At 39.4% G+C, this 25916-nt stretch overlaps 3 protein-coding genes across 4 annotated transcripts; 2 read left to right on the top strand and 1 right to left on the bottom strand.

The window, feature by feature from the left end:
- Nucleotides 1–6225: 6225 nt before the first annotated feature.
- On the top strand, nucleotides 6226–11183 carry LOC126790466 (GTP-binding protein OBGC, chloroplastic). Of its 2 annotated transcripts, none has more exons than XM_050516701.1 (7): nucleotides 6226–7214; nucleotides 7961–8234; nucleotides 8610–8901; nucleotides 9321–9474; nucleotides 10225–10333; nucleotides 10445–10583; nucleotides 10823–11183. In XM_050516701.1, the coding sequence occupies exons 1-6, from the start codon at nucleotides 6226–6228 to the stop codon at nucleotides 10532–10534; spliced, it is 1908 nt and encodes a 635-aa protein (XP_050372658.1). In that variant the 3' UTR covers nucleotides 10535–10583; nucleotides 10823–11183. The 2 variants fall into 2 exon arrangements, with proteins under 2 accessions (XP_050372658.1, XP_050372659.1); XM_050516702.1 differs by having other exon boundaries at nucleotides 9324–9474.
- A 4732-nt stretch (nucleotides 11184–15915) lies between these two features.
- LOC126792254 (ethylene-responsive transcription factor ERF086) lies at nucleotides 15916–16917 on the top strand. The gene has a single exon (XM_050518719.1). It carries the CDS (start codon nucleotides 15916–15918, stop codon nucleotides 16915–16917), a length of 1002 nt encoding a protein of 333 aa, XP_050374676.1.
- A 1942-nt stretch (nucleotides 16918–18859) lies between these two features.
- Nucleotides 18860–23286, bottom strand: LOC126792951 (zinc finger CCCH domain-containing protein 34). Its single transcript, XM_050519475.1, has 7 exons — nucleotides 22922–23286; nucleotides 22662–22804; nucleotides 22321–22386; nucleotides 22008–22127; nucleotides 21599–21901; nucleotides 21188–21505; nucleotides 18860–19914 (listed from the first exon to the last, which is right to left on the bottom strand). The coding sequence occupies exons 1-7, from the start codon at nucleotides 23010–23012 to the stop codon at nucleotides 19525–19527; spliced, it is 1431 nt and encodes a 476-aa protein (XP_050375432.1). The 5' UTR covers nucleotides 23013–23286; the 3' UTR covers nucleotides 18860–19524.
- Between the last annotated feature and the right edge of the window lie 2630 nt (nucleotides 23287–25916).

A 25916-nucleotide genomic window follows, 5' to 3' on the forward strand; every position in this document is an offset into this window, starting at 1 on the left:
TTTCGGGAAAACTTCATTCATGGAAGTTGTTAAGCTCGTCGATACGAATTCGTAGACACGTGGCACGCCTTAATCGGAGTTCGTATGAAAAAGTTACGAATCAAAAAGGGTATTTGGGTATTTTTGGAAAATAGTATAAATATGGGATTTAAAGAGAAAAATGAGGGAGAAAATCAGAAAAATATCCGGGTCTGGTACTGTTCACCCAAGAAACCCAGAAACAATTATCGACTGGCTGATCTCCGCCGTTCGGCGACGCCTCGCCTTAGGACCACCGCTGCCGCGATTCTCTCCCTCTCTTCTCTCCGATGGTGCTCGCAAAACCAACATGCAACCCATTTTCAGCAAGTTCGAGTTTTGAAGTGGATGAGCTATGGCGTCAAGTTCTTCAGCTCCGACGACCTCATCACTCACTTGTCTAGTAAACCTGAGCCTCCATCCTCTTTCCTACTCCTTATTTCCTTCGATCTATTAGATCCTAGCCCAAATTCCTATCTTTTCTTGGTTTTGCCTTTGGTTTGTGGAATCGACTCCGGCGATTGTTAACCTTCATTACCATAACTCTGTTTGGATCTCTGGGGAGGTGGTGGAACTCAGACCGGTAGCAGAAATGTTTGGGAGGTGAGGAGGAAGTCCCAATAGCTCGGAATAGGAGTGGCGGAGCACGGAACCGATGGGATCTCTTTCTGGTGCTTCATTGAGGTATCAATTGAACTCTGATTCCTTTGATTTTAGTGTTGTTGTGTTCATAACATCGTTTCGATTCGTTTGGTATATTTGCATGTTGATTTTGAGTTGATCGGAGTTGAAGTTTTGGCCGGAATGGGTGATCGGAGGAGGAACAGTAAAACCCTGGTTTTTACCGTATAGAACTTACTCTTTTATTGTTTTACTATAGAGTGAAATGACCTTTATACCCCTGTTGACTTTCAATAATTATGGTCTTGCCCCTTGCATTAAATAAGTTAAAAAGTAAATTGTAATTAATTTACTTTTTACTTAAAACTCATTTAAACCTTTTTACCTTTAAGTTTCTCGATTTAAATCAGATTAAGGGAAATTAATAACTTTTCGCTAAAACGTAATTTTAACTTCACGGTTAAACCTTAAACTTGATTTCCGCCCAGATCAGAAATCAATAAACTTTTAAGTGTGAGAGATTTAAATGTCAGACGAATATATTTAAGATTTCCATTTATCGATTATTCGCGTTTTAAATCTAAGATACAAATATCTATTACAAAACAAATTCACTCTCACTTTTAGAAAAGTCAACTGATTATCCCGATACCTTGACTCGGGTAGTCAAACTAGTCAAACCAACATTCAATTACTAAATTGACTAAAAACGTCATAGACCTTACTTTCCCATTTTTTCGTTATTGTTTACCTACCAGACAAGCTTGAGGGACGTAATTCTACTCTGAGTGAGACTTGGGGCGCAAACTTCGGCACTACTCTATCATGTAGGCTGAGCCGGTACCTTCCGGGTTAGTGGTTTTTTATATATAAAATGTATATGATATACGTCTTTATCGCATGTTGGATTCGTTGACATTTATTTTGGTCATATTTTCTTGTGACTGACCCTTTTATTTTATGCATGATTATAAGTCAGTGATTCCGTATACTGATGTCTGTCACCACATGTTTTATTATTATATAGTGAATCTCGCGTCCTGATGTCTGGGCACCATGATTTACCCACGGTGATTATGTTGTCCTAATGTCCCTTACTGTGTGGCTTAATACTACGGTGATAACCATGTCCTGATGTCTGGCACTGTAGTACATTATTGGCTATCGGTTCGTCCGAAGGCGAACCTTAGAGCCGGTTGGGTTGGATATACCACATCGACGTATTTGATATTTCAAGCCAAGTCGCATATTTTACATATGCATGATTTTACTTGACTTGCCCTAAGCCTTACGAGACTTGTTATAGTCTCGGTTCGACTTTCGTTACGTGTTTTTACGCTATATATAAATATTAGCCAACTTCTGGTGTGACTTCTTATTTACCCGATCTCCATTTCTACTTCAACAATCACACGACGCGTACTCTGTTACTTTGCATTTCAGTCGTGTGGTTGTTCCATTTGGCCCGTATTTATTGTGATGATGTGTTTTTCTCTTGTCATACTTGAACTTTCATTTTATTTTCTACCTTTCGCTTATTTGTATTTATTCAGTAAATTGAGCTTCATTATTTTTATCTTGAATTTACTATTACTTACTTATCATCATAGCCTTGTAGTCGTAAGTTGGCGTTGTCGATGCATAGGATCCCGTATTGATTGGTACTAACTTAGGACTACGGCGGTTATTGTTGCATTTCGGGACCGGAAATGGTACTGGGGTATGATAGCTTGGAGATTGAAGAAAATTTGAATTAGGATGCTAAGAGAGAATTTGGGGATTTGTAATCATAACAGTAAATGTTGGGGTTTTATAATAAATGAAAGGGTTTATCAAAGCGATATACCTTACCTTTTCGCGAACTAGTTTGAATTGGTTTGTGTGAGGGAAATAAAGAGATGGCTTTGTCTGCTTATGTCATAGCCAAAAGTTTTGCCAATCAGATCATTTTGCGTGAGGGGTCAAATCTCTTCAATCATAACAGTCACATACCTTCACCCCTGATTTCAAGGTTTGGGGGCAATATTTGAGCCCAATTTAACAAAAGGTTAAATTCTAAGCGATTTAGCTCAAATGTCAATACCTTTGAGGCAGGCGCACACTTTCAGTGCCTTTCTTTCAGAACCTAGATCTCGATTAGAGGCCAGATTATGAGCCCATGCATACCTTCTTCCCAAACGAAGAGGTAAATTAAACTCTCTACGGAAGGAAATTGATAAGAACATCTTATGCAACGATATTATAGTGTGAATCCTTGTATTTATATTTGTTTATTTCCTTAAAAATACCATATTAACTTGATTGTGTGTTTGGTAATTTGTGGAGTAATTAATACGCAATTGAGCTTAATTGAGAAATAATCCCTCCATTTCCTAGCATATATGGATTACAAGAAAACCTAGTGAGGAGCTACTCCTAGTGGACGGTAGAGAAGGGAGGAGTTAAAAACCATATTTGAGAAGGAGTCTAATATAGACTTGTTACCATAAAGAAAAGGGGAGTTCGAATCTTAATGAAGGAGGAGACATACATAAAAACACAAATGAGGCTGAGATGCAAGGACGGGAAGAGAGATAGAGACCATATTCATTCACCATTCAAAACTCCTCAAGTTCACTTTCCATCTCCTCAAGAACGAGTCCACATCCCCTCGAGCTCACCTCCATATTTCACCAAGCTTCCAATTGTTGATTTTACTTTGTGTAATTTTTACAACGATGAGTAGCTAAATCTTTTGTGTTATGGGCTAGGTTAGAAGCCCCAGTTATGTCGAACGCTTTTGTAAGTTAGCCTAGTTATTTTTATTTATGCCAATAGTGAGATTGATTGTTTGTTTCTCGGTTTATAGATAACATTTGCATGCATATATTCTATGCAGGCCAACTTAGAATGTTTGTATCTAATCGGTGCTAGACTTAGGTTAAACAATTCACCTAATCGTTTTGTTTTCTTTGTCATAAGTAGTAAATGATATAGTACAATAGTCAAGAATCAAGCAGTTAGGGTTGTATGCTAGATAGCTTCTATACTAGTTTGAACTCTATAACCATTCAAATTTCCACATGTTCTTTTTAATGATCTAGGCATCCATCGAATAGACTTGCTTATGTGTGTTTCACTAAGTGTTTTGAGATTGCATGCTTAGAATGTTTTTAAAGAAAAGTGTGTTTCACGGCGTTAAATAATTAAATGGAAGTAGTAAGAACTTATGCAGTGCGTTCATGATTTGTTCTTGATTGGTTTCTTTCTCACGGCATAGTAAAAGAATTAGGTTACTTGTTGTGTTTAATCATAATTGGTGGCGGACAACTGAATCTTTAACCTCATCTCCATCTGATCTTTATCAAGTCTATTTTGAAATGTTTATCATTGTTCTTTTATTTCTTCTCATTGTAATCATAAACCCTTAATTTCTGGTTTAGTTAGTTTAATTATTTTCTTTTGTGTGCAAATTTAAATACCCTCAGTCTCTGGTATCGAATGATCCTTACTTATTTTATACTACGATTGACAATTTTTTGCAGGGTTAATTGTGAGACTATTTTAGCCGTATCAAAAATCTATAATCCCTGAAGATGAAGGAACCGCCGAAATCCTAATCTTACTACTATATAAAAGGGTGAAGAGCACAAAAGAATACATAACTCAACATACAAATCAGCACATGTATTAAACAAGACCCATCGGGCAAACCCTATTCAAAACCTCCTTGAGACAAACCGGCAAACAGCTACTAGACCGCTAAAGACCTCACATCCTTAGCAACAACACCTGAGACTGCTAAAGACCTCACGTCCTTAGCAACCCAGTTTACCTATTAAAGCTCTGCTTACTCACTCCGCGGTGATTAAGTATCGATAGCGACTCGTACTGAAACGTAAAAGAAGGCTTGGGCAGATCAGGTGACCTACATGTCGGACCAAGCAAAGGAAAATTCTCAATCTTCGTCACATTCGCCGGCATTAGAAGTCAAGACAATGCAATCATACTCACAGCCTACTCATACGCAAGTAGTAGCATGCCTACGCACACACTCTCCAAATAGAGAACGTTCGCCAATCCCAAACTCACTCGGTAGCACAAACAACTTGTGTGGACCTATAGGCTCTTTCTGTTTTGCTAGAGCACCGTGTTGCATTGTTTGCTGATACAAGGAAGTGAAGAAACAAATTGTATTTAGTGATACAGATTATGAGTAACTAATAGTAAAAGAAACAAAAGATCATATTTAGACAATGATACAGGGCTCATTCTTGGATAGGTGGAACAACCCAAATAGTTGGTCCATTGGCCATCTTCATTAAGGTCATGGCACATTCGTTGTATGGCTGTGAAACAATTCGAGTTGCCACATCATAGATACCAAAATCAGTAAGAGGATCAGTACCGTAATAGACAGAATCATGATCATGGTTGAAGTATATACTTCTTCGGCATGCATCCTGAAAAATTTGAAGCCAGCACAGCTATTGAAGTATTGTCACCCACAAAGAGAGAAATATTACCTAAGGTTTCTTGCTCAATCCACTCAGACCTAGCAGAATCCAGTTTGAAAATTTTGAATTTCGTTGTTGTCGTTCCGTCGTGGTACCTGCAAATTATTAACAATTCTCTTTCACTTGAATACAACAAATATATGTCTTGAACCAGATATCATCGTCTTCTGAGTCTCAACCAGCTTTGTATCGGAAGTGTGGCTGCACTGAGTACTTATTTCAAAGGTTGAAAGTTTTTGGCAATCCTCATCATCCCAATGAACAGCGTACAACATGTTTTGATCATCAAGAAGAACTTCTTGAGTGCAAAACACATCTTCTGTGTCAATATAAGTCCATGTGGTGTCTTTGTGAGGCCTCATAACAGCCACTTGATTACAATCCTCATATTGACTGCAACGATACAATCCTTTGGATTAAATATTGGATGTGCTGATATGGTACCCTTGTAGACATTATAATCACGTTTGTGTCTTTTACCCATCTGTGCCTTATTCTTTCTTGACAATGTAGCCGAGGAAGACGAATGATCGAGCCCGTTTTCTTTGTTCCCTTAACTCTACGGAATGGATTTATTAGGGTTACACTCAAGTCACTTTCAACAGATATTAACCATCCTCTCGATGATCCGCAAAATCGTTTATGTGGCAATGTAATCAAGAAAGTTGTCCTCAATTAGGGCTCAAGGATGTTGTATAAGTTCCAAGTATACCTCTCTTCGCTTGGAATCAATAGTAATGGAGGTTGTTGATTACAACAGAAGTTGTTTGATTATCCCGTGCGCTACGATGCCATGGCCGCAATATATATAATCCACGTAGCCGAAAGATGACACTAATCTTCTCACTTATCTAATTTCCTTATTTACTTAGAGGGGAAGAAGGATTTAGGTTTAGAGGTCACTTCCATTAAAGGAATATACCCTTTTCCTTATTTCCTTGGGAAATACTAAAAACCTTCGCCAACCGATTAAAAGCATCAAAACGCTGCGTTTTCGAATCAATCCATATGGACACGTGGCGTAACCTCACTCTCACCACCTGAAATAAACTTGACGGGAGTGGCTTTGATATTTTTGCCGCGCCTGAAAATGGCGACCGTATCTTCTTCGTCAATGAGCTTCACCACTTACGCTATGGGTCGCCCCACCAGAACCCGAGCCCCGCGCACTCCTCGCTCCAATAAGCCGAAACCGCCCAACCCTAACCCTAATCACAGCCAGCTCAAGCTTAACCGCACCGCCGCCAAGGAGCTCACCTCCGTCGGAGTCGAGGCCACCACCTACACTCGCCTCCCGCCCAAAGACGACTTCCCCCTCCCTTCCTCCCTTCTCGAGTTCTCCGCCGAGGTCAAGCTCTCCGACTCAACCCTCGCCGTCGAGAAGAAGTTAAAGAAGAATGATGGGAAAATAAAGATCGACGAGGATGAGGAAGAAGAAGACGGCGGGGATGGCGAATTCGAGGTCCTCGAAGTCCTCGAAGGGAGCTACGACACAGAATTGGAGGATGAGGATGACGAAGATGAGGAAATTGAAGGCGTTGAGTATGAGTATGAAGCAATTGAGAGGCGCGGCGATGATGCTGACGCTGATGATTCGGAGGGGGTGAAGGAGAAGGGAGTACCGGCGGTGATGAGGTGTTTCGACAGAGCGAAAATCTATGTGAAAGCAGGGGACGGCGGCAACGGCGTGGTGGCGATGCGGCGGGAGAAGTTTGTGCCGTTAGGGGGACCGTCAGGAGGGGACGGAGGGAGAGGAGGCAATGTGTATATAGAGGTTGATGGTTCGATGAATTCGCTGCTGCCGTTTAGGAATAGTGTGCATTTTCGGGCGGGGAGGGGTGATCATGGGAGGGGGCAGTCGCAGCATGGGGCCAAAGGGGAGGATGTGGTGGTGAAGGTGGCGCCGGGGACGGTGATTAGGGAGGCAGGGAAGGAGGAGGTGTTGTTGGAGCTGTTGCATCCGGGGCAGAGGGGGTTGTTGCTGCCTGGAGGCAGAGGTGGGAGAGGGAATGCTTCGTTTAAGTCTGGGGCTAATAAGGTGCCTAGGATTGCTGAGAACGGGGCCGAGGGTCCGGAAATGTGAGTTCTTGCAGATTTAAATGATTTGAATTGATGTGCTATTGTTGGTCTTATTGTTGTTAGTAGTCTTGTTTGGCTCCTAGTTTACTGATTTGTGTTAGTTTGAATTGTTTTCGTGGAGTTTTTTCATTTTGTATCATTTGGGTTAGTTTGAGTAGGGTAGGCAATGACTGACTTCAGATATTGGTTAGATTTTCTAGTGAGGTGCATAGACAGATCAAGGGTTTGATTACCGTTTGGAGTGATTCACTAGCGTCTACTTGCATATTTGGTGTTTTGTAAACAGCTAGTTCTGAGTTGATATGAAAAAGAAAATTTTGTAGCTTGATTTCAATAAAAATGGGTATTGCTATTAGTGTGATAGGTAGGCTTTTCTCTTTAATGGTTTGCTTAGTTTGGGTAGGACAACGGTATGTGGCCCAAATATTGTTTAGTTTTTCTAGAAGGGGTGTGATTTCAGAAACCAGGCATGAAAGGATGAAAGTTACGTATCGTTTATGAAAGGTGCCTCTGTCTATTGTTTCTCTATATTTGACTTCCATATTTCCCTTTGATTTAAATAGGCAGTTCATAGTTGATGCAAGCAGTCCGAATTCGATTAGTTACGGTAACTTTTGGAAATGGTAGTCTGATATCCTCTCTTAGCTACCGACCAATTACTGATGCTTCTAAATCAGCGATGCTTGTATCGTTTCTATGATCATTTTCATCACTTGGACAGTAAGAATGATGTTCTTATGAATCAGGTGGTTGGACCTGGAGCTAAAGCTAGTAGCAGATGTTGGAATTGTGGGAGCTCCAAATGCAGGGAAAAGCACACTGTTGAGTGTTATAAGTGCTGCTCAGCCTACGATAGCAAATTACCCCTTCACTACTTTACTTCCAAATCTGGGTGTTGTTTCATTCGACTATGACTCGACAATGGTTGTAGCAGATCTACCGGGATTACTTGAAGGAGCACACCGGGGTTTTGGATTGGGCCATGAGTTTCTGCGTCACACTGAGAGGTGTTCTGTCCTGGTATAGGCTTACACCACCAACTTTTCAAGTAATGTTGTTTGCTATATGAATTGTGTGTTACGGTTTATGTTGAAGTATGCAGATATATTTCTGTCATTCTAGTGCCATTACCGCGTCTTTTTATCTCAGCTCGTAGAAACACAATACATAATATCTCTCAACACACATACAATCTCTTTTCTTTCAGTTATATTTGTTTCAGCAATTTCTAAAAAGTGGTCTTGGTTCATATAGACTATGCCCTCTGATTACTTTAGTTAGTGAAAGGATTTATTTGTCTATCATCTTTTCTTTTTAAAGTGATAGCACCAACATCACTTCTTATACTGTTAGTGCTCAATATTAGTAATACGCTCATCTTTCTGGAAATTTCAGATACATGTTGTTGATGGCTCGGGCCAGCAACCAGAATTTGAGTATGATGCTGTTCGTCTGGAACTGGAACTGTTTAGTCCTGAAATTGCTGAAAAGCCTTACATAGTCGCTTTTAACAAAATGGACCTTCCAGATGCAAATGAACAGTGGATATCATTCAAGGAAAACTTGCAAGCCCGCGGGGTTCAAGTTTTTTGCATGAGTGCAGTTAAAGGAGAGGGTACTCAGGAGGTCATCAGTACTGCTTATCAGCTTCTGCGAAGGAGCAAAGTTGATGAGGAGGAATTCACAGGTCATACTTTTAACTTTCAATACATTGAATTTATCTTTCAAACCTTTTCACACGAATTTAAGTGTCTGATAATTACTGCTGTTGGCTAGAGTTACTTTATGCACAAAAGTAATGTGTCTTTTTCAATTGTGTATTTCTGCTTTTATGATGGGTCATCAGATTTATAAGCGATTACTTAAATGAGAGTTATCCTTAGTTTGATACATAAGCTATTCTGGAGATGGTTGATTCATAGTGTAAGAGAAACGGCCGTGTGGTTAGGGTATATATGTAGTTATGCACATACTATCTTCTGTGATAATGTAGTTCTGGAAGACTACTGTATTCAGTTAATGTTTTTCATCCATTCTAGTGTTGGTGAGTTAACTGCATATTTTATTCATTCACTGTGCTGACAAATATCCTACATTTTGGTTTAGAAGATCCGGTTGACTTAGATCATGTAGCCGATATGGTGCGTAAGCAACAAACCGCCTCAATCAATGAGTTTGAGATATCATATGACAGCAGTACCAATACTTGGCATGTTGTGGGATCTGGATTACAACGTTTTGTTCAGATGACAAATTGGCGGTAGGTTGACTACACTTTTAGGTCATTGTTATACCCTCTATTTTTTTTCTTTATCTTTCTTGTACCATCACATTATGCTTGGTCTAAGCTGTTATCATATCATATTTACACCATGACACAAACTTGGCTTCTAGATGCTCAAAGACTGCAACTTAAGATGTACTATCTGATTTCTTTGTGACTAGAGTGAAAGTTCACCTCCAAAGTTTTATTGTAATGTGTAGACCTGTATAATATTACAATCTTGTGTCCTTAATTGATCTTCTTCAAAATGTTTCTGTTGATTTAAAGTAATTGCCAGAATTTGAATGGCACACGTACAAACAAGATAGGGAGACAACCCAGCCTATAGGGGGTTGAGTTGGCTTTGGACATCATTTTAGGCTTAAATTTCCTGGAGCTTTAAGAAATTCTTTTTTTTTCTTGTTCTGTTTCCGTGAAGAGGTTATCTTATGCAAGAACTGTTGTATATTAGTTAATATTTCGTGATTTTGACAAACGTCTAGCACTGAATGTACTTGATAATGGTTGAGCGAGTTAAAGAGTGCAAGCAGTGTCCTCAACGTGACTTTAAGTAATACCTTTATCATATAGTTATTAGGTATATCTTTTGTTATATACTATATGCATGTCCTGCTCATTAAGTTACTTCTGTTATTTAGATTTGCATACTTGCATAATTGAATTTTTGTCTCTAGAAAGATCTGCATATTCAGGCCTGGTGAGAAACTTATGAATGCTTTCAAACAGATATATGGATTCTGAGAGGAGATTCCAACATGTTTTGGATGCTTGTGGTGTAAACAAGAATCTTAAGAAACGTGGTGTCAAAGAAGGTGACACCGTGCTTATTGGAGATGTATGTTCTTTTCATCTGTTATGTCTTTTCTGTTCTTTGGATCAGCTAACTACAAGTTTAGGGTTTCTAATATAATGTCTGATGATGGCTTATCTCATTTGCTTCCGCCAGATGGAAATGGTGTGGCATGATTCTGTTTCTGGTCCATCAAATTTAAAGAAAGGATCTGCAGAAGGAACCAAGTGGGCTCAGTTTAAGTGATCTTCATAGGTTATTCACTGAAGAAGCTAACTCGACTCAAGAAGAAGAGGTATACATATTCCAGTCTTTTGTTGTGACTGTATAACACAAAAGTACTATGTCCAACAGCTTTCTATATTCCTAGAATCTAAGTTACTCAACTCACCAGCTTGGTTACAACTGTTGAAATTAGATAGGAAGAAAGAAAAAGGCTTAGTTGGTATATAAGCACATTATCATCAAAGCAGTTATTAGTTCATGGTTATGTATATTCAAAAATTGTTACTGATTTGCAATGCTTGCTTGCAGATCATAACGGAGCAACAATATCACTAACGAGATAGATAATGTGGCCGTCCATGAAACAAAGCCGTCGAGGCAGACAGAGAAGCAATTGTGCAAACAAGATGATCTGCGGTGATCAATCTTTTAATGATGCGACAGTGTATATGAAGCTCATCAAGACCTTACATATCGCAATAAGCCGAGCAGATGGATGTCCAAGGCAAGTTTTCCTCTACCATGCCATCCATCCTTCTTGTACCCCATATTGTAACAACGGCAGCTAAATTAAGATACATACAGTAGCTCCTGTAAGATATTTATGTAACAATCATGATCACTCTAAACATGAGAAGCAAAGGTTGGAGTTTCTCTATTTGGGTTGGAACCAGGAGACTTGGGGAGCAAATGCCGTGGTCTGTGTCCTAAAACAAAGACAGAGGACGAGTAGGTGTCATTCAGCCCTTGCCTTTAAGACTGTTTGACCAACGCTCTTTCTCTTTGGTGATTGATTCTGCTGCCTTTCACTATTTTCTTCCATTCTGAAAGGGAATCCTACCACCTCCTTCATTCACAACAAATTTCTCAGAGCAGCTTCTCTTGCATTGTTTACCTCGTATCAGTCTTTCCGTGATTTAGGTACTCAGTACCCGGTACAAAGAACTTGTTCTTCTTCCAACCAAGTCACCATGACTTCACCAAATCCCCCACAACTCGACACGTTTGGATTTTCTTGGAATGATTATAGCCCTATGCTGATTGATTCTTGGAGATGTGGCAACAGTGTCCACGTATTAGGAATGTAGGCCTCAACCTCAAATAGTGGCTTCCGTACAAACTACTACCATTCTAGCTTTGGTATTAGGCGATCGTGTACTAAGTACCTAATCTTGTAGTGTCTTGAACACTTGATGTTTAAGGTTGTGCAAAGGCTTTGAAATTCATACAGAGCCTTTTCTTTCAATCTTACCATACTGTATGCCCTAAACACATTCCATTCATGATCAAGCTTAGTTTTTCAAGCTTCTCTCCCACTAAGCATCCATGAGCTCATTTTTCAACTCATGGTCATTTTGGCTTGGCCAAAGACTTGTTGAGTCTCTACTAGACGCTACAGTCGCTACTGGTACTAACAGGTAATGGCAAACTTATAGTATATGTGCTCTCATGTCTTTGGACTGTCTGTGAGGCTTAAACATAGTAATGCTAACAATGTCGGTCTAAGCATCAAGGCCCGGAAAGCATGGATTTGGTGCCTAACCAGATGGACTAGTCTTTCATTCAATGATGAGAAACAACAAAAGAGCACAAGCAGTGGTCTGCCACATTGGGATTCAGGTCAGAAACCAATCATAGCAGCAGCATGCTACAACACCCAATGCAGAAAAGTAATGTTCATTCACTCAAACAAAACTGCATTTCCAACACTTGGCTATTATACCACTAGTATAGTAATATTATTTCCAACACTATGCATAATGTCACTTATGCTTAGTGGAAGGACACGAGCGTGTTGTTCTACCCGAAAAAACAAAGCAGAAAGTTGCTAAACCACATAAGGCTCAAAATCTAACATGGGATTGGGACATTTTGAATCAAATTAAGAGCACTAATCCCACCCTCAATATCTCTCTTCCTTTGTCAAAGTCCAAGTTCTATAACACAAAGACACATCCATCTTTTTCCCTAAAACCCGGGAGAACCTTTAGCTCTAATCAAAGGGGTTGGGTGCGTGTGTGTTCCTGTTTTTGGGGATTCTGCAAAAAATTCCATTTGACTCTAAAAGAAAGAAAACTTGAAAACAAGGGAATCAGAGTGACTCATTAAGACAGGAAGAGGCCCCTACCCATCATAGAGATTTTTGATCAGTTTTAATACAAGTTGAAAGCTCATCTATTTTAGGGAAATCTAAATACTTTGTCTAGTTGCTGGTATAACCCTTTACAACTTAGCTCCTCACACTTTTCAGATGAAGCTTGACTATGACTAAGACTAACCTTTCTGCTCTTACATGTAAAATGCATAAAAGTGATAAAACATTGAAAAGAGGCAAAAGAAACCTTGAAATTTCTACTTAATTCAGGTGCGGTTTAGGGAAACAATTTTATCTAATTAAATTTCTTTCAAATCTTGTAGTGGAGGAGTCAAGAGTCCTAGATTCCTATGGAGTCCATCTCAATCTTAAAAGAAACAATTTTTGTTTCTTTGAAAAGAAAAAATAGAGTCATCAATTTTCTATATAGATGACAATGACCAGTGGCAAAAGCATTACCAAGATTTGGAAAGGACGTCCATTTGGAAATGCTAAATGAACTGAAAATTGGTTGACTCATTTGATATGAGCATTAGTTTATGACATTCCCAATGCCATTTAGGCACGGTGAGGTTCAATCATAGAGGATAACTGGTATTTTTCCTATTGAAAGTGCAATATACTTATTAATTGGGATCAAAGTCCCCACTCATAGCTTTTGTTTGGACAGTTCAAGCAAATCTTGCTTTGCAAGTGTATTTTTCTGAAGCTCTTGATTAGCTTTCTCTGATTACTTTGCAAGTTCGGAAACAATGACCCATGTCTTCATCAAACTTTGCTGTCTTTATTTTACTTCAAAAGATGCTACTTCTACTTACAGTAAACAACTAAACATGGCCATCTGTGCATTAATCCTTCTTCTTCATCTTTTACCAGTTGGGTTCTTTATCACTTGTAATTAGTTGATCCTTAGGTAAACATGACTGCCCTTGAGTTATGTTGACATGGTTTACCAAGTAATCAACTTTCATACATCAATGAACTGGCTTTGCAAAGCAAATTAACTGACCCCATGTAGAGTGGACAAATTTAACTGGTCACGAGCTAGTCTATCATTACCATACAAATTACATATTTCTATCACTGCTCGATGATAGGTGATCAACGGTAAAAACGAATAAGAGGCAACCGAGCTAAATGTTTAGCTGAAATGTACTTCTGCACACAGTATATTGCATTGAAAATGAAAACTCAAGAAAATCTATAATTAAACATCACAATATTTCATAACCTCAGAGTAAATGACTAAACTAATTGGGTAGCTTTTAAAGTGCATCCACGCTGTTGGACATTGCTAAGAAGCCCTTAAAACATTGTTTCTGCACAAGTTCTAGCTAGTGTTCTACAGAAAGCAGTGACTAAGTGGATAACCTTTCAAGGTTGTTAGAACTAGCTCCTTGATCGAACACCTTCTGATTATTAGACCCTAGCTACACAATTTCACATCCTTAATGGTCAACTGCATGATTTCACTCTGCATATGGCTTAGGTTTACAATTTCTACTGCTACCAAATTACATTATACATATGACAGCATATAGACCAACAAAACAAAACAAGCATATAAAACTTAGAGAAATGGGGCCTCATGGGGGGAAACCTAATGTTTATGTACGTACTCTTATGTGGGGTTGTTTCCATGATGCTGACAGAAAAAGCGTATTAGAATATATGCTAAGTTCCTTCATAAGTTTTGGTTGAGTAGAGAAAACCTGAACTGCTCCGTTTGAAAAAACCATGAAGCAGACAAGAGGTTACAAAGATTTTGGTTGCAGAAAATGCGGATTTACAAGTGAATAGTGGGAGATGAATTTTTGTTGGTACATAAGAATTTCCAGAAAAAATAAATCAAACTCTTCAGGAGTAGATGCAAGAAGCACTTTAGCTGGTACCTCTTCCGGTTCTATAATCTATACTTCTCCATATATGATTTTTATATATCTACCCATCATATTCAATTATTCATTCAAGTCCCTTGTAACTTCTAACTCCTAAACTTTGACATTTCAACTAGTGGCGGAACCAGAAGATAACCAAAAAGGATTATAAGATTTTTGAGGGGGGGCAAAGTATAGGAATTAGAGACTTTTTAGAGTAATTATGTATGGTTTAATGAAGAAATTTGACCACATTGGAGGGGGGCTACAGCCCCTTGTGGCCCTAAAGGCGTTCCGCCACTGATTTCAACTTTGATGAATTGCCCTAAGAACTTAGAAGAACTTAACCCTAATATACTAATAGCTCGATCATGGTCCATGGAGCTTTCAAGAGATTAGGCAAGTTGATTAGGCCAGTTTTCTTGTTGTCCAGAAGCGATGTAATCTGGCTTACATAGAAGTGATGCAAGTATTAGGTCATTAATAAGATAGTTAATTTGCAAACAATAGCCATGCAATAAGAGTGATGGATACAGTATATTTATTCGGGTAGCTCTCATCGGAACTTGGAGGAAAGTGGCTGTAGCTAGAAAATAAAAAAACACAGAGCAGTTAGTAGGCTCCCAATTTGAGTTTTTGACAAGTACTGCCCTGCTGGGAATCTACATTTTTCACCTACAAGTTCTAGCTTATTATTTTCTGATTTCAAAGAGCTATAGGGTTAAATGGCAATGAGAAAAGGAAAGATTTAATGAAAGTAGGTGAAAAGGGAAGAATGGTCTTCCACAGAATGACATCTGCAACGTCCCTTTCCTTTTCTCCATGATTTTAACATCAATCTCATACATATCGTTTGAAAGGGATTTTACATCCTTGTTTTGATTTTGTATGTTCGAAAGTGTTTTGATCGGTCTAAATCATATATAATGATGTATCATAGAATGATTTTCACATCAATCTCATACAGTGTTTGAAAAAGGCCTTGTTTTGATTAATTAATTTGTATGTTTGAAAGTACTTCAGTCGATTTAAAATCAAATTTGTATGTTCTAAAATATTTCGGTCGATTCAAATTATATTAATGTTATACGTGCATGTACTCTTACACGACTATAATTAGTCCACATATATCGAAAGAGTAGAAATATGCAAATCTTGTTAAAAAGAGAATTTCCCTTGAAAACTAAAACCCGTCACTTTCTCATACCTTTGCCTCTCTATTTATATCTCATCGACCTGTTGAAGCTTAGCACTTTCTGTAGTACTACCAATCCTATAGTCCTCGCACAAAGTCTTTCAGAAACCTACATCGTTTCAAACTCCAAAACGTACCTATTTCTCAAAACCTCGATCGTTTTTCTTACTGACCACCACACTTCCACCCTCAGGGGCATTTTCTCATTACCATGCCAATTTCCACCTCAAAAGCCATGGAAAAACCTCTCACCCAATCTGGTGAGAGATCAAGAGGGAGAAGGAAGCAAGCAGAACCAGGTAGGTTTCTTGGGGTGAGGAGAAGGCCTTGGGGTAGATATGCAGCTGAGATCAGAGACCCGAGTACTAAGGAGAGGCATTGGCTTGGGACATTTGACACTGCCCAAGAAGCAGCTTTGGCTTATGACAGAGCTGCTTTGTCCATGAAAGGAGCTCAAGCAAGAACCAACTTCATTTACTCTGACAACTCCACTTTCCACTCTCTTCTAACACCCTTTAATCTTCAAACCCTATTGCCACAACAATCACTTGAGTTCTTCACTTCTTCTACTGCACAGACTCCTAGACAACAGCAAGAACAACCCACCCATCAGAATGCTCCAGCTGGTCAGTCCAGCATGTCTTATCAGCATGAGAGGAACCCCAATCTTAGGTCCAATGAAAAAGCTTCATTTGATGGCCTCTTCTTCTGCAATGACTTTTCTTCTGACAACTCAGGATACTTGGGTTGCATTGTTCCGGATAACTGCTTGAGGCCTCCTTCAGATATTGCCAAAAGCAGTGACTTCACTACTACTCATGCTTCGGATATTGATCATCAGAACTTAAGCTTTACAAATTCCTCGGTTCAAACTCAATCGCATTGTGATCAAAGCAGCTGTACTGCTACCACATTTCCTCTAGATGTAACGAATGTGCCAGCTTCGATAATGGTGTCTAGCAGTAACCCTGGAGACCAGCCTTCTTGCTTTGATGGATTTAGTCATGGATTCTGGGGGGATAACCAGCAGTACTCGTCATTGGATCAGTTGATGGATTCCAGAGAGCTTTCAACAATGGTGGGCAACAACCTATTGATGACTGAAGATGGGTGCACCACTGGATCCGGAGCTTTCTATCCGATCGTCGAAAATCCTAGTACTTCGTTCTCTTGCTCCCCATCAATCCATCCTCCTTTTGGTGATGTAGTAATCGACTTTGGCCATTCCCTCTATTAAGTTTAGCTTCTAGTGTCTCCATGCATCTACGGATAATGAACTGTAATAAATCGATCATAATGATTCCAGTTAATATGCATGCTCTTGTTTTCTTGCTTGTGTTCTTGCTTCTTAGTGTAGTTACCAAAATAAGACCTCCATTTTAGGATAAGCTTATCATGGTTCTGCCAGATTTAATGGAAACTGTTGGGGATATTAATCAGCTTTCCCAATTCTTAATATTCGTCGCATCCCATTTGATAATGGTGCTTGCTTAGCTAGCTTTGCTAGTCGTTCTCTTTATGGCTGTACTGGCCTTCACATACATAATCAGCATTATGTGTCTCTCTTTTCGGCTATTTGCCTGGTCTTTTGCTGACACAACGTAAAATCCATGCAACTTCGAACTTAGTATATGGATTATAATGGACCACTACCGAGCTAATTAATCAGTGTCTGCATGAAACGTGCAAACTATTAGTGTTTGGCTGTTTGCAATAACACTTCTCTTTATTTGGTTTCTTGATGCGTAGTTGTCCTTCAATCAAGTTCTAAAAAACGCTAGGCGTTAATCGGGCGGACAGCTAAAAACCAGCGCCCAGAGGATTAATCGGGGATTAATCGGGGATTAATCGGCCCAAAATTAAGGCGGCCAAGAGTCTCCGGGCGCCTAGGCGCCGCTTAGGCGGTCCTAGGCGGGGATTTTTAGAACATTGCGGCTTCAGTTAATTGTCTGCTGTGTAAAAATCTCTTCACAACTAGATGTTTAGAGAATGTTGGTCACTAGGTACGGGATGTTGAATAGTGTTGTGATGTATTAAAACTATAGGCATGAGCCATTTGATCGGTTTTGTGGGATACATTTCAAACAATGGCTCGCACTCCAAAGTTACATATAGAAGAAGTGGTGAAAAGAGCATAGTTAATACCTTCGCAATAAAAATTTAGAGGTCATTCATTCACTTCGAGTTATGAAATATTCACTTGATTATCTGTGACCATGAAGTTTATGATTAGATGTGTCACTAAACTTTTTAGGCATTACTGCCAATTTGTTAGCATTCATTTTGCCAATTTGCTACTAGTTCATCATACTCATTCATCAATTCTTTTTGTGGCAATTGACTAAATTTGTAACTTCAGCTAAACAAATTGCTTAACCTTTAGAAGTTTAGAGTACTAAATCCATCTTAAGATTAGCAAATGTACTAATATATTATATAGGCAAGCAGATTGGTAAGTTTTGGAATCTGACTTAATACGCAGTTTCAAGCCCTCAAATCTGGATTCATTTGTTCTCTTTACTAAGCCATGCCTTGGCTTCAAACCAAAAGTAGATTATGAGTAAATGATCGAGTCACATGATGGGGAAGTTCAGAATCGAGTCTATTTTCCTTACCCTAATAGGTAATATAGTTGTTGTTGACAACGGGTGTGTCATATACAACTCGTGCATGAACACCCCAAAATATCTTTTTTTTTCCTGGGGAAACATCTTATGCTCAATCATATATATGTACCTAAGGCAAATCTTAGGGACGGGTGAGGATATGGCCAGACGCATAAAGTTCATAAACTGCCGCACATCCCATCAATTTCAATTCATTACGATGAGTAACTTGTATCCTATTATTGTTTGCTTATGGGGATACCCTATTGAAAAGTTCCCAAGCAAGACTTTGTGCCCTATAAAAATGGAGCAATTAGAACAATGATTAAAGTAAGAACTTCCAAAAAGGATATGAAAACATCAAAGGGAGGGCCCCATATGTTCCCATAACAAAAGATTGTATAGGGCTATAGGCTGAGATGACTGATGAGGGCAGATGAGTTAGTTTTTAGGAAATGGCCTTGATCTGCTAAGATCATCTTTTTCTTAAACCAAAACAAAATCTAAGTGTCAAGTTTTCGTCCCTGCAAGAACTTCGTCTATGATTTAGCATAAATATTATAAGCAGTGTGCTGTGAAAGCAAGAATATGATCAGGAAGAGAGCTTATAATTATACAGTCAATAGTGCCTCTTCATATACTTTGTATTTCATAATAAATTTATCAATAACATGGTCGAGCATTTCATTGACACAACATAACTATGTATCTAAGCCCTTATAAAGTAGCATTGTTGATGCCTCCTTGGGTCTTTGAATTACTTCTCTGTTCTCAATATAGACCTTGGACAAAAAGTGGGGGTTTACATGAATTCAAATTCCCAAGTTGAACTGAACGAATGTTCCCCAATTTGAAAGAAAACTCGTGAATACACGGTCAATGTGGAAGCACAAAGACTGGAACTAATCTTTTCATTCTGGACAGAGCTGGAGTACAGATGAAAACACACTCCAAATCAGAGAACTGGAGATAAAATTGCCTAATGGAAGCTTTCTTCTTGGTTATTAATGAGCAAGATGGAACTATATGGGTTTGCTAAACTTTTGAAGGTTGGCCAATGCTTATTCAAGATAAAAGGGAAGGGCCATATAGAGATGATATGCCACACAGATGAACGTAACTGAGGTATGCTGAGCCAGTGAGATATGAAGCCTCTGTTGGAGGACTTGCAAAAGAAAAATGATGTTTTCGTTGAAAAGTTGATCAAAAAAGGACAATGGAAAGTCCCTGGACCTTGCTTAACTTGAACTATGAGACTCTGTACCGTTGTCACTGGTAGTTGAAGGACCAGAAACCTGAGCAGACTGTTGATCACCCAAATGGGCAACATCATCCTTAGAAACAGTGGAGCCAACTGATCCACTAACAGTGCTCAGTGAAGAAGACATTCTGGCAGAAACTGAGTCCTTGCTTGTGCCTGAATTGAGTTCAGGCCGCAACTCTGACGATGAGGATGATGGGGCTAGCATACCTATTGAGGATCCCACTGGGTAGGGTGCAACTGGCATATCAGTGACAGAAGACGCTGATGGACTGTAACTGAGCGTTCCCATTGGGTGGTCAAATTTGCATGATGACCCAAACTTGCATGCTCCACGTTGTGCATAGTGAGTGCAAAGTGGTGCACCCTGATTGATCACATAGAATTTCAAAATCCAAGCATAACTAACCAATAACGCATTCAATTAACAGAAAACCCAGAAAAGCAAAAGAAAAGACCAAACAGAATATAAAGCTGGGAAAGACCCAACACTCGATTATATGCTTGATTTGTATAAATTTAGCTGAGAAGCAGATTTACACCCAAAACAAAGCTTACTTAGAACACCATTATGTTGTATCTACTATACAGAATATTTAACCCAAACACTGTTCATGCTAAATTTGGCCCCTGGCTTGAAGATCAATACAATCATCACCAGCATATCCAAATGGAACGGACAATTCAAACATGTTTAGCATACTGACATGCCTCCAAAAAAGAAAACCCAAAATATAACATATAATAGAAACACTGTTTGAAGGGAGGAGAATTATTCCTAATTGCCTCCTTAGAGCCCAACACAAAAATGCAGAAAAAACATGTATGTCCAAAAACAGAACATACGCATGCATTGTATGCAAGAAATCCTGAAACTACATGGGTAATACACAATATACACATACATGCATGAAATACACATTCATACTCAAAGAACAACGACCCTATACTTATTTTGATTCAAGATAAACATCAAAGACATCTTCATGAGAGGGGAAGGTAAATGAATTTAATACAGGTGTATGTAGCTACTCTCTTTTTTTTTTCTTTTTTTGGTATGCTATGCTGTCAGAGCCTCAGAGGAAGTAAATGAAAGGATGAGATTGATGATGGGATGAAATCAGTGAGCGAAGGGCTACAGTTCAGCAACAAACTGACCCCAAAAAAAAAATCAAACGGCAACTTTGGAAAAAACATTAGACAAAATGAGTCTAGGAGAAAAAAATAAGTATCCATTATAGCCCAAATTTACAGAACTTTGCAACTAATAAAGTCATTCATCAACATAAAACAACAATTATGTTTCAGGGTTTCAGCACATACATCCAACAGGACCAAATTGTGGTTTGAAATCTTATTCTTTAGTGAGCAGATGTTTTATTGATAGATTTTCACCTCAAGTTAAATACCATATAAATCTTCCAAAAGGACCTCAAATAAGCCCAAATCTTAGATATCATTTTTCACTGAGCATGTGAGGATGATAAAAAAAAACCAAACGAGGGGGGAGGGTGGGAGGTGGTCAGATAGTATATAAGAAACCATTCCATTGTAAAGTTTACAGCTTTAAGATGAACAAGCTTATAATTGATGACCTACTAAAAGCATCACGATGCAGAGGAGTTGAAAGAGCGGCTCACCGGGTGCGATGGAAGACCAACTGAGCTAAGGGCAACAGGCGTTTTTGGTGCAACAACTTCTGCTGGGTGATGATATCTACATGAGGACCCAAATTTACAATCCCCCGTTCTCAAGTAATACTGACATTCTGCTTGGCCAGGTCTTTCAGGATGAGATTGCTCCTTCTGGCTAGTGGTTGGAGGACCAAGAGAAAAAGGTACAGTTGGAAAGATTCCTGTATATGCAGGCGCTGAAGAAGATAGTTGATTTATCCCATAAAGTGCCCCTGAACCAACAGTGGTTTGAGTACTAGGAGAAGCTAATGGGCTTGCACCAGTCTGCAAGACATAGTTAAGAGCTTTATTAAAAATCATGTAAAATACAGTACAATCTATTACAGATACTTACCAATTAAAGAAAATGTTACTTACCGGATATGGACCCCAACCAGAGAAAGGAACTATTCCAGGGGGAATCAGCATCGGACCATAGGGGCTTTGAACGTATGAGCTAGGGAGCAAAGGAGGTCTTGCAACCATTACTGTTCCATATGGCTGTGAGGAAACGGATGGAGATTGCACAGTTTGATACATTGTGGGCGCAGGTACAATTGAAGCTTGGGCTTGTGATGGCACTTGAGATTGTGTGCCAGTCAGTGGTGGATGATGGAATTTACAAGTTGCACCAAACTTACACTGTCCAGTTTTGACATAGTACGAACACTCTCTTTCACCCTGTAATTATTTGAAAAGTAATGCATTGATGGAAACACTACCTCAGTCATGAAACAAGAATACCAACACGACCAAAAAATTGAAGTTATGATCAAGAAACACAGACCAGCCGCATTGGGTATCCATAGTAATTTAGTGATACAGGGGATGCCGAGCCTCCTCCCTGCTTAGGGTGGTGATACTTACAAGTGGCACCAAATTTGCACGTCCCCGTCCTCATATAATACTGCAATCAAACAAGCAATGCACAATCAAACAAGCGCAATTCATAATTTCCCAGCACTAACAAACAAAGAAACAATGCATGAAATGATCTATAAAAGACACTACTACAGCCCAATACATGTGATCCCCTCCATGAAAACATTAATCACCCTAAAACTGAAAGCTTCAAAGATATCAATACACAAACCAAATACCTGGCACACAGGCTGCCCCACCCGCTCCGGGTACTCCACAACCCCAGCTCTCAGAGCTCCGGTAACCTGAAAAACACACATCCCACAAGTAAACAATCACTTCTCCCCATATCAACTACATAGATCTTATTCCTCAACACAATGAGTTAACAAAAAATTCAATAAAGCAGTGATCAAAATCACAAGCGACGTCATCAAATCTGTGGTGACCGACAAAGATCAAACCAAAGCAGAACACAAAAACCAAACAAGAGCATTGTGAATCAACCCAACACAATCCAATTCAGTGCTTGGTTCAATCAACACAAGCAGTAAAAACCGGTTAACTCAACAAAAATTACCGCGCTACGATCACGGGGGTGATTGTACCGACACCTAGAGCCGTAGCCACAAATCCCAGTCCGGAGATAGTAACTGCAATCGGCCTCGTCGGGTCGCTCCGGGTACGATTCTCCGGGTCCGAGGCCCAACTGCCACATGGATTCTGCATTTCCCCAAAAACAAAATAAACATCAAAACCCACATTTCAGTGATTTCGCCAAATCCAAACCCGAAATTCAATCCGAATTCAAATGCAAAACAAACAAAGACCCTGTCTCACCTTCCAGCCCGGTCTCGGGTCCCGGAGCGGTCCACTCCGGCGATGGATCCGACTCCGACCCTTCCGTGTTGTTCCGACCGTACCTCTCCATTGTACGGCCACGACCAACACTCGGACAGACAACAACCAACGAACCGAGTTCGATTCAACAACAACAACCTCGGCCGGTCTACAATTCAGGTGGCTCTGATCGAATGGGGGAGACAAGACTTAATCTTAATCTAGTATAAACACACACACAACTGACACGACACAACACAACACAACAACATCAACAACAACAACAGAGAAGAAGAAGAAGAAGATGGGTCTGGATTCACAGCTCTCTCTCTCTCTCTCTCTCTCTCTCTCTCTTTCACACACAACTGTGTGTGTGTGTCTCTCTCTCTCTCTCGGCTTTGGTTTTTGGTTTTTTTTTTTTCTCTTTCTTTCTCTATCAGTTTTTTTGATCTCTTACTTTTCTTCTCTTCCTTAACTTTGAGAGGAGCGTCTTTTTTTTTATTTTTTTCTTTTTTTTTTATATAATGGGGTCTCCCGGGTCCGTTGGTGGTTTATATACGCGCCAAACCTCCCCAGCTATTTTTTTACATTTACTTTACCCGACCTTTTTTTTATTCACCCTCTCACAATCACTTAGCTAACCACATAACACCCAATGATAGGAAGACAAGTGTCCATTTTGAAGAATCAACTATCAATGTTGTATTGGATCTCATATTCTCAGGTCCATGTTATGCTTGTGTTTCCTCCCTCAACCGACACTTGTCCCATTTTTATTGGTTACGGTTTTAGTAGCGAGCTGCGTAGCCACATGGTAAAATTGCCCCATAGACAAGAAAATCTGTAAAGGGAACTACCTGCGTGAGAGAGCTACAAGATAACCAGAAGAAAGAGGTTCTGGTTAGTACAATGACTGTAGTAGCCCTCTATTTCGGCACGTGAGTTATGGATCTGTTTGGATTTGGGGGTTCGTGACGGGGAGCAGAGAGGTCTTTTTTGCAGAGGTGGTAATTAAGAGACAGTTAATGATGGGGATTAAGGTGGGATTTAGTGGTTGTTGTCTGAATGTCTGGTCATGAAGAAGGTGATCTTTCCTTAATTTGGGTTAAAACTGAGGCGGGCAGACAGAGTACAAAGAGTGGGATCTACCATTCTACCATTGTCGTCACGGCCAAAAACCAAAGAGGGAGAGAAGAAGGGAAGACGGGATCTACCAAACTAAGCAAACTAATAACTAAAGCATTAATTCCATAGATTTTTTAAGCATCTAAATAAAACCATATTTAGCCAAAAGTCCAGATTTTCATTTAATTGAAAATCCACCAAATATTTAGATTAACAACCGTGTTAGTAAACACACTCTGCCAACTGTGAATTCATTTTACAGTTAAAGTAATCGGATATTCTGTTAAAGAGAGTTTTTCGTGTTAATTTACATTAAGGCTCAGTTTAGTCCTGAGGTGCGATTGAAAAAATGTGTGTTTGCGGATTTAATTAGCAGATTCTAAAAATTCCATTTTACAGCTTTCATAATTTACCTAAAAATAACATTGGAATTCATGATTTTAGGAAATAAGTTGATTTACCAAACACCTTAGTCAGATTATTTGATAATTTAAGCCCATAATATAGGCCAAACACGGGGCTAAAAATGAAGGAAATAATGGTTTAGCTAGGATTCTACGAATTACATCAGTATGTAGGCCACTGGTTGCGTGGCAGATATCGATGGTTGCCAGCTTCAAAACTAAAATGAAAGAGATAGAGAAAACAAATAAGAGTTAGGTGCGTGCAACACTCGTACACCATGCTCAAGCGTACGTTGGTCTTCTTCTCTTCCGTTGTGGTTTTTCAAATGGTGCCGGTTTTTTACGTGTCCAATGTCACATAGTACGTCTCAATTCATTTATGTTCTTAATTTGTGGAAGAGCATATGCAAAATTCTACATGGTGGTTGTTTCTCGATGTGATCGAGTAACATTACATGTATGTGTATCACTAAGACCAATTGATCAATAGAAAATCTCCATCGAGATGATATATCATGTCCAATTTACCATAACGCTTCAACTTCATCTTTGTTAGTAGAAAAATGCAACGTTCTCTCTCGTCTTCTCTACCCTCGCTGCCGCTGCTAGGGTTTCTAGTTTTTCTTGTATTCCTCTGCAATTCAGTGTGGTGTGAAGATCAATGTTCCGTGTTGGTGTTTCAAGATGGTGGAGCTTGTCCACCCTCATTCAAGAGAAAGGGGTCGAAGGCGGGGTTGAGAATTTCCCTCTCTCCTCCGATCAGGTTTTAATTAGCGATTGGAGAGTGGGTTCCCTTCTTTTTCAATTGTGAAACTGTTTTTTGGGGCTTGGATCTAGGATCCAAGGGAGATCTGAGTCGAGTGTCTCATCGTGATTGTGATATCGACATGGTTGTGGATATCGCAGGCAGGGTTGTAAATGTCGGGTGGCAGTCGAGGTTGCCTTGTAACATCCCAAATTTTTTAGGTTGGTCAAATTTTATTTTATCTTTCAAAAATAGAAACTAGGGGTTGACACGAGTCTGTGGTATTTTTTGGATAATTTTTCGAAGTCCCAAACTATTTTTAATTATTTTTTGAAGATATGATTGAAATTAAATAAGACGGTGACGTGTCAATCTCTTGTTAGACCACGTCGTGACATGTGGCATATCTGAAATACCCCAACTGTTGCTGATGTCAGCAATTTGGGCTTGTCATCAGCCATATGGCAAGCTATAGAGGTGTTTAGGTGTGACATGACATATTTTGGGCCAATCAGGGACTGGCACGTGGCACTTTTCCTCCCTATAAATAGGGGATCAGCCCTACTCTTCCAATCCGTACCAAATTTTCGAGAAATTCATAGGTGCGTCAAACGTACCACGTGGATGGTGCGACCCTCCACTTATAGAGTGACACGTATCAATTTCTTCCTTGCTCACCATTGTTGAAAACCGAGAACAAAAAAACGGAAAGCTCATCACT

This window comes from Argentina anserina, chromosome 4 (genome assembly GCF_933775445.1).
Source record: "Argentina anserina chromosome 4, drPotAnse1.1, whole genome shotgun sequence".
In the NCBI taxonomy this organism is placed as follows: Eukaryota; Viridiplantae; Streptophyta; class Magnoliopsida; order Rosales; family Rosaceae; genus Argentina; species Argentina anserina.

Coding starts and splice junctions, on each gene's coding strand:
- LOC126790466 (XM_050516701.1), top strand. CDS start 6,226: ATGGCGACCGTATCTTCTTCGTCAATGAGCTTCACCACTTACGCTATG. Junction 7,215..7,960: donor GGGGCCGAGGGTCCGGAAAT/GTGAGTTCTTGC, acceptor CTTATGAATCAG/GTGGTTGGACCTGGAGCTAA. Junction 10,334..10,444: donor ACACCGTGCTTATTGGAGAT/GTATGTTCTTTT, acceptor TGCTTCCGCCAG/ATGGAAATGGTGTGGCATGA.
- LOC126792951 (XM_050519475.1), bottom strand. CDS start 23,012: ATGGAGAGGTACGGTCGGAACAACACGGAAGGGTCGGAGTCGGATCCA. Junction 22,805..22,921: donor ACCCGAGACCGGGCTGGAAG/GTGAGACAGGGT, acceptor GGGGAAATGCAG/AATCCATGTGGCAGTTGGGC. Junction 21,506..21,598: donor CTGGTTGGGGTCCATATCCG/GTAAGTAACATT, acceptor TATGTCTTGCAG/ACTGGTGCAAGCCCATTAGC.
- LOC126792254 (XM_050518719.1), top strand. CDS start 15,916: ATGGAAAAACCTCTCACCCAATCTGGTGAGAGATCAAGAGGGAGAAGG.